Source organism: Papaver somniferum, unplaced genomic scaffold (genome assembly GCF_003573695.1).
Source record: "Papaver somniferum cultivar HN1 unplaced genomic scaffold, ASM357369v1 unplaced-scaffold_128, whole genome shotgun sequence".
NCBI lineage: Eukaryota > Viridiplantae > Streptophyta > Magnoliopsida > Ranunculales > Papaveraceae > Papaver > Papaver somniferum.
This window is the reverse complement of record NW_020621936.1, coordinates 642,418-650,991: the sequence shown is the minus strand read 5'-3', so window position 1 is coordinate 650,991 and position 8,574 is coordinate 642,418. Positions and strand designations below refer to the sequence as shown.

General features: G+C 35.4%; 1 protein-coding gene across 1 annotated transcript; it reads right to left on the bottom strand.

Annotated features, from left to right (window-relative positions):
- Positions 1-402: 402 nt before the first annotated feature.
- Positions 403-1,422, bottom strand: LOC113332092. The gene is made up of 3 exons (XM_026578764.1): positions 697-1,422; positions 522-593; positions 403-432 (listed from the first exon to the last, which is right to left on the bottom strand). The coding sequence occupies exons 1-3, from the start codon at positions 1,420-1,422 to the stop codon at positions 403-405; spliced, it is 828 nt and encodes a 275-aa protein (XP_026434549.1).
- Positions 1,423-8,574: the final 7,152 nt, after the last annotated feature.

Genomic DNA, 8,574 nt, shown 5'->3' with positions numbered 1-8,574 from the left:
AAAAAAGAAAGGAAGATACCGAGAAAACAAACCTGGTTCAATTTGGGAGAGGCTTTGGAAACAAATAAGAAATTCCAAATGAAAAAAGTTGGTTGAATCGAAAATTTCAAGAGTGTGGAGTTAGAGAGATTTTGAAGAATCGAATTTCCAGAAAATAGTTGTGCGGGAACTCTGAATGATTTTAAAGCACCTCAGATATCCTTGGAGTTTCGGTGTGAGAGTGAAATAGAGAGACTTACCCGCTCTGACATTGTTTGTGCAATGTCCGTCCCCTGGTAGCTCACACCTCCAAGTTATCGCCCGAACAACAAAAAAGAAAGCAGGATACATGTTACATAACAAATACACAGCATATCAACTAATTACATTAGTTTAAGAATTGTAATATTTGGCATATTTAGACTAGTTTGGTTCGCCATTTAGGCTTTTAAACTATTTCACGAGATCACATTATGCAGATTCATGTACACAGATATTAACACTGAACACCTTAACCTACAAAGATGAATTGGAATACTTACATTTTCTTTGTGGAGCCTCTCATTCATTTTCGTCAATTCTGCTACTCTGTGTTCCAACTGGTTGGTATGTGCCTACAATTAAAATAACCAGAAATCAATTAGGTATCTTTAGAAAAATAAAACTAAGCAAACAGATACAGATACATCGTCACAAAATTTCCTGAGACCAGTATACCTGTTTTCTTGCCCTGGACCTAGCTGCAGATTCCCGGTTCCTGATCATTCTTTTCTGCCTCCTCTCCGTAGTCTTTTCCATCGATTTCTTGTCTGCCGCTACAGACACATTTGTGCCATTCATGGGCATCGGCAGTGTATGAGACAACCTATTATCCACATACCCAATAGCATCAGGAGGAGGCTGATTCACAAATGTTGGTCCAGAGACTCCTGACAAACAATCCATAAATCCTCCCCATTTTTGCTGCACCATTGGACTAGCAGCAGTAGACTCCACCATCTGAAATGACAACAATTCTGGTATTGGCTGCGGCATAATTCCACCATTCATCATCAATGGTTGAGGATTATAGATGTTATTATTATATTCGTTACTGAAAACTTCACTCTTAATAGCACATCCCTCAACTCCTCTAATTAAATCATTTGGTTTCACCTTATAATTGTCCCAGGCTAATACTTCACCATTTTGATTGATATTAACCGAATCAGACGCAATGGGAGGTGAGAGCGAAGAAGAAGAAGACGATCCACTATTAATGTTAGACATGAATGTAGGGTTGTTTTCATTGGCAGTAGCTGCTCTAACATCAGTTTTCATCAAGTAATCCTCTTCCAGCTCTTCTAGAGTCTGCTTAGCTAGACAAAACTGAGAGTTATATGCGTTAAATCCTCGCCAGACGACTCCCTTTGAAGGATGATAATAAGATGAAGGGTAGTCCATTAGGATGAAAACCCCCCTTAAACCCTAATTATCAAATCAACAAAACTTCGATCGTTTAAAATGATAAGAAAATTAAATATAAATGGGGTTTAGAATGGAGTAATGTAGTGCAAGGGATTTAACGAAAACCCTAGCAATCTACATAAGTGAATAAGGAGGCGAAACAAGCCTTTATTTAAAACTTGGGTTCGAAGTAAACAAGTTAGAAAAAGTCCGTATCTCATGGTATCAGATTTGGTTGTTAGTTATCTTCTTCAGAGTAGGGGATTTTATTTTCAGACGGTTGGAATTTCACGCAGAGTACCGGATTAAGAAGTGTAAAATTGCAGGAAAGAACCTAGGAACCGTCTTAAAATTGACGATGTTAACAAGATCATTCATAAACGAGGTCTAGAGGGAGTGAGCATGGATCGCCCAACCCGCCAAACCAACCCAATTTGGATATCCAACCCGCCCATGTGTGGGTTGGACATGGATGCATTTCTATATATCGGGTTGGGAGTGGCTGCAAGTCCGAAAATTCAAACCAACCCAATTTGGATATCCAACCCTCCCATGTGTGGGTTGGACATGGATGCATTTCTATATACGGGTTGGGAGTGGCTGCAAGTCCGAAAATTCAAACCAACCCAATTTGGATATCCAACCCGCCCATGTGTGGGTTGGACATGGATGCATTTCTATACATCGGGTTGGGAGTGGCTGCAAGTCCGAAAATTCAGTGGACACCCGCACCCGCTAGGGTACAAAGTAAATGGCAAAAATCAACAAATATATAAGGATATTTTGTATTTTGAAGGCTATTTGGGGATTTACCATACAAACAACGGACATTCGAAGGCATTTTATTACTCCCTCCGTTTTAAAATAATAGACAAGTTTCATGTGTAAATTGTAATGAAACCAGCCTATATTTTTGAAATGGAGGTACTATCATTTTAACATTGCTATGTTACGATAATTTGGCACTCTTTCAATTTGACTAGTTTAATATGTGAATTAATTTTTTGTTATGATGTTATCTATTTTTCTATAAAAATATGAGATCTATGGGTCCACCCACATCCAACTCGCCCACCTACAGGTGTTGAATCCGCGGGTGACGGACTAGACATGAATTTAAATCTAACACATGCCAATTGGATGGGTTCGATATGTATGGTCCCAAATTCACGGGTTCCACCCGTTATTCACCCCTAATCTAGACCAAAACATGAAAGAAGAATTCACCTTAGCCCATCTGGCCAAAATATGAGCAACATCATTACAGATTCTAGGTTGAAAAGAATATTTACATGCCACAAGATTAGAAGTAAATACAGAAATATATTTAAAAAGAACATTTGTTGGTTGGTTGCCTTCAAAATTTCTTATCGAAAATTGGTCAACCAAATCTTTGGCGTCGCTTTAAACTGCTTTCTTCGAAACTTTCAAACTGCATGAGTATCGACCTCTTCTAGAGAATACACCTCAAACATTTTAGCAAGATAAAAAGAAATTTTAATGTGAGAGCCTTTCATCACGTATCCTGCATCGTTTGCCAAAGTGATACCATTAAAAGCACCGTCAGTATCACACTTAGTGCATCCTAGTGGAGGCGGCATCCATCTTACATTACTATTGACAGTTTGAAAGTCGATGATGAAAGATTTAATAACTAGCATAGCTCCAACTTTATCTATAAAAAAACTTGAGGTTCTTTAGCACTAAAAATTTAGATTAATCCTGCTACTCCAAATAGACCACAGATTATAAGGACTCCTTAGGTAAAGCATATACAAAATCAATAATCTAGTGACGAAGACAATCAATCAAATAGGAATTAGTAAACATACTAGTAAGTACACAAAAAGAAGAGGTTATACCAAATGGTACTAGCAAAAGGGAAAAAAAAACTAGAGCATACATAACAGATTCATTTAGTAGAGAACATCTGGGACAAGTCACATAGTCAATGAGCATTCTGGTTTGAAGGACAATCCTCGCATGAACAACGTTTATGTAGCTTTCAAGAGAAACAGTTGTATACATTGAGGCACTCTAATTTTCTGAATGCATTTCCAAAGGTTTTTACTTATCGAAGGTCGAGAACCTTTGAGATCCAAATAAGCAGACCTAGAACTAAATCTGTCATTCTTTGAAATCTCTTGAACCCTCTTATCATGAGTACAAAGCTGGCTTACGGGGATATGGATAATATTCTCTATAGAAGCATTGGCAAAATGAGTATTTAATATAACCATATTCCATGATCTAGTATCCTGGTGGATAAAATAAGAGACTTTTGATAAGTGTGTAAACACCTCATTTTTACATCTTAATTTATATTTATTTAGTTCTATATGTTGTACATGTTTGATGATTTTTGTTTGCTTTTGCAGCTTTTAGGAAATAAAGTTCGGTGGACTAAAATGCAGAATTTTGATCGTACAGTGGAATAAAGGAAAAATATGAAGAATATTTTATTGGAACAATTATTTGGATATGGGAGTGTGGTAAACATGTCATAGCGTGTGTAAAAGTGTGGAGACCATTTATTCATAATATCATTTGCAAGATATTAATTATGACAAAAGGATATCTGAAGATATTTTGTTCAATGAGGAAAATAAACAAAAGAAAGAAGAAATAAGAATGTTAGTTAAGAAATCAACATACTTGCATATGAGGAATATTTTCTTCTAAATGATATGAAGATATTGAGGAATGAATGATGCACATAAATTGTGGTGGAAGCAGATAGAAAATGGGAAGTTCATTTTCTAATTCACAAGAACAGTAGTTTAGTTTTAAATTTTTATTTATTTTTTTCTTTTTCTTCTGTTTTGTAATGGAAAAAATCTTTATAGTAAGGCTAGAGAAGAATCTCTATGATGTAATTTGAATTATTATTAGTGATATTAATACTCCCTCCGTCACACTATTAGTTGACCTATTTACTTTTAGATTTTGTCTCATAATAGATGACCCCTATATCACTAAACAACAAGGAGATATTTATAGAATTATCCTTTTAATTGAGTATTGTTAGTATAAGAAATATGCATAATTTAATAGGCATGTTTATATTCGTTACGTAAGTGTTTTAAAATGATTTTCAATGGTATAAAGTTTGCGAACATCCGCCGTGTAGTTTGAGAGATAAATCATTTCAAAATTTCACTAGTTATTATCCATAAGGGTATTATTATAAAAAATACTATTTTCCCTTATTTGTCTTAAGAATTGTGCAAATTTGAACTAGGTCATCTAATAGTGGGACGGAGGGAGTATTTATTTGCATGTACTTATGCTTTCGTAATGATTTTGTATATTTTGTTTTGTAAGGAAAATTTATTGGTTAAAACTTTTTATTTTCTGAGGCAATAAACTTTTTATTTTAGAGTTCTGCCAAATGGTGATAGCAAAAGGGAAAAAATCTAAAGCATGCTAACATATTTATTTAGCAGAGAACATCAAGAAAAAATCACATACTCAAAGGGCATTCTGGGTTGATGGACAATCCTAGCAGGACCAATGTTCCTGTATTCGTTTTCAAGAGAAACAGTTGTCTACGGTGAGGCACTCTAGTTTTTACTTCCAAAGGTTTTTACTTGGGGAAGGTCGGGCGCTATGAGTAACTATGCAGACTTAGAACTAAATTTTCCATTCTTCGAAATCTCTCAAGCTCTCCTATCAGGAGTGAAAAGCTGGCTTAAGGGAACAAAGACAATCTTCCCAACAGGAGCATTGCCAAAATGAATATTTAATCTAACAATAATCCAGGATCTAGTATCTCGGTTGATAAAGCAAGAAACTTTCAGGTTAGGATTTTGGGGAACCATAGGATTCAGTTTGGCAGACCCCATGTTGGGAATCCAATTATCATATCATGGGTCAATAAATTGGCCATTCGTAATAATCTAGGAGATAAAAGGTTTTATGAGCTCCTTGATGATATAAAGACATCTCTCCAGGTCCAAGACCAAATAGAGGGGCACTTAGCATTCAATAATTCATAATTAGGGAACTATATATCCTTTAAAACAATATCTAAAAGAGAATCAGGACTCTCAACAAGCTTCCAAGCATTTCTAGCAAGTAATGCAAGATTCCTTCAACTTTCGTGAAACCTAAACCTCCTTCGCATTTTTGGGAACATAGAGTGTTCCAACCTAAAAGATAGATTTTCTATTTTTAGGATCCAAAATTTTCCCCACCACAATTTATGGAGATGTGAATCCATTTTGTGTAAAGAGATTTAGGTATAAGGAAAGCTGATATATGATAAATAATAGCCTGGAAAACATGTTTAACAACAGAAGTTCTAACATCAAATAGACGTGCTAAGGATGAAGTAATCCTAGCATCAACAAATTGTAAAATACTCATATGAGTTTGAATTTTGGACTTCTGAAAAGTAATGGTGGTACCTAGGTACTTTTCTCCTAAATCATGAGTATGAATATTCTGAATAGAGGATAATTGGTTCATCACATGATTAAGCATTTCGTACTAAAGAGGATGCCATATTTATCAAAATTTATTTCCTAACCAGAAGATAGACATTATTGATGAAGATAATCCTTATATTTTGGAAATCATGGATGATGGCTTTAGTAAAAAAAACAATCATTAGTAAAAAGTAAATAAGCGATGGTTTGAGCTTTTTTACAAATATTAATACCTTGAAACGACAACCAGGTCAATTCAATTTGACTTGTCAAATGACAATTACGTCGCATAATGACATAATCTATTAAATGCATAAACTATAATTTGGATAAAAGAATAATACCATTAGATAGATCTCGAAAAGGCATGCGAAATGGACTACCCGAACTCACAAATCCGACACCGCATGAAGAAGATACATGATACATGTGTATCTTCCTTTCCCTGAGAACTAATGATCCTCAAGACGAATAGAGAATATAATCTGATATTATTTTTGAATGATGTTGTAGTAATGAGGTTCAAACTCTCGGACTTGTGAAGATTAAATTTAAAGATTTAATAAAATTATATACAAAAATATTAACAAAGTGGGCGAGAGGTAACCAAGACACTAGATTCCACTATGACGCAAAATTGAATGATACATATTTCAAAACTCTAATTATCTTTTAAGACTCTTATTTCTTAATTCACAAATAAACTGGAAAATTCTCAAAAATTAATTGTATCCCTAAACATAGATTATTTAAACAAAGCATAACCTATCTAATTGAATCACAACTAATGAAGAAAATTTTTGCAAACAATTAAAAACTCTGCAAAAGCAGTAATTGAGTGAATTATAAATTATAAATTAGAGAGAATAAATGATTACCAATTATTCATGCGTAAATAGCTTCCTCACTGCCTTGGTTGTGGGAGAAATTAGCCTCTCATCATGTTGGAAACACGCTCAAAAGTTGATTTCATTTATGCTCAAAGATGAGTTTACAAATGATGAAAAGGGAGAAATAATTCAAAACCGGGTTTGTAACAATTATATTTGTTAAAAACCAGAGAACTATGACCCTCGGTTGTCACGGTAACAAATAAGATTGTCCTGCAACGGTCGCTGAAACTGTAGCTCTTAAGACTGTTCTATAACAGTCGCAATCACTGTAGCATAAACGACACAAGGGTGTGCGCCTTATGTTCTTCGTGTTCTTCAGCAGCGGCAGCAGCAAAAAAATGGCAGCTCTGCAACTCGTGATTTCTTCATTCTGTAGCCTCCAAAACTTCCCCAAACTCTCCACACCCCTTCTATGATAACTCAAGACCCTTTTTATACACCTACAACACAAGAAATCTCCTCCATAACTCGAGATAATCCTCTCTTTACTCGGGTGATAAAAAATATTTTCGGGAATATTTTCTTCCCTGTTTTATGATTTTCACGCGTTCTCAGCTGTGTTTCTTTCCTTTTATACCTTCTTCACGCTCCAGAATATTGATTAAGTCTTCCAATCACGAGCAGTACACGTTTAAACTCGTGTAAGTTTGTGTTTATCCTCCAACTCACTGTTTGGATTAAACCAAGTTATCCAGCCAAATTTGATCGAAACAAACACCCATATCAGCTTTTCTATGACATATCACATCTACCCATGAAGTTTCAGCGATTGAATCGCACAAAAACTCCTCCAAATTCCGATCGAAAAATCTTCCTGTGAAAAGAAATATTTTCCCGCCAAAATATTTTTTTGAATTTGTGAAGAAGGTCACCCCTTATCCAGTGGTCGCCCCTTATCCGTTGCTGGAGTCCGAATAACACATGTCCTTTGGGTTGCGTTAAGTAATTTTTTGGGGGTGTTTCCAGCATTTTTTCTGGGTTCCTCCGGCGCATTTCTGGGGTGTTTTTAGTCTCTATCCTGGGGTGTAAAACACCACTTTTCGAGCCAATTTCGCCGCAAGAGCTTATTTTTCCAAAAACATCTACAAAAACATAAAATAACACAATAAGTATTTAATCGAGTCTAACAATACAGAATATTGAGAACAAAATAGACACATAAATGCGTCTATCAAATACCCCCAAACTTATTATTTGCTAGTCCTCGAGCAAAACTAAAAAATAAAATCGAGTTAATCTCGGGAGGGTTTACCAGAGGTGTACCCACAAAACCATTACTTCTAATTGGTCACAAGTATCCAAAGATCTATGAGGACATAAATATTCTCAACCTATCTCCAAGTAACTAGAATGCCAGAGAAATTAAAGGTGTTAGCTCTAAAGCTGACTGAAGAAAAGGGGAGACACATCCGCAACACTGCTAGATAAAGAGATATCCGCTACACAACTAGATAAACATTGTAAGATACGTCCGCTGCTTTACAGCTGGATAAGATTAAGAGAGAGATAAAGATGAGAGGGACATCTGCTACACAGCTGGACTAATTACGTGTGATGAGTTAAACCAGTGCTAGAAAGATCTTGTGCCAGATTGAAAAGCGGACTAACAAAGCAACCAAATGTATCTTTCTTCGACTCTCACATAGTGCTCAGTAGAAACAACGTCTTCTTCGGTCTTCAACTGTTGATGATAAACTATCGAACCTCATAGAACCTTGACAATTAACTCTTCTCTTCGATTTCTTCCTTGACTTATAAATTTCTACTTCCCTTTGGCCTTATTGAACAAAACGTAACGATGATTTTTTTTCATTTTTCATTTTTTT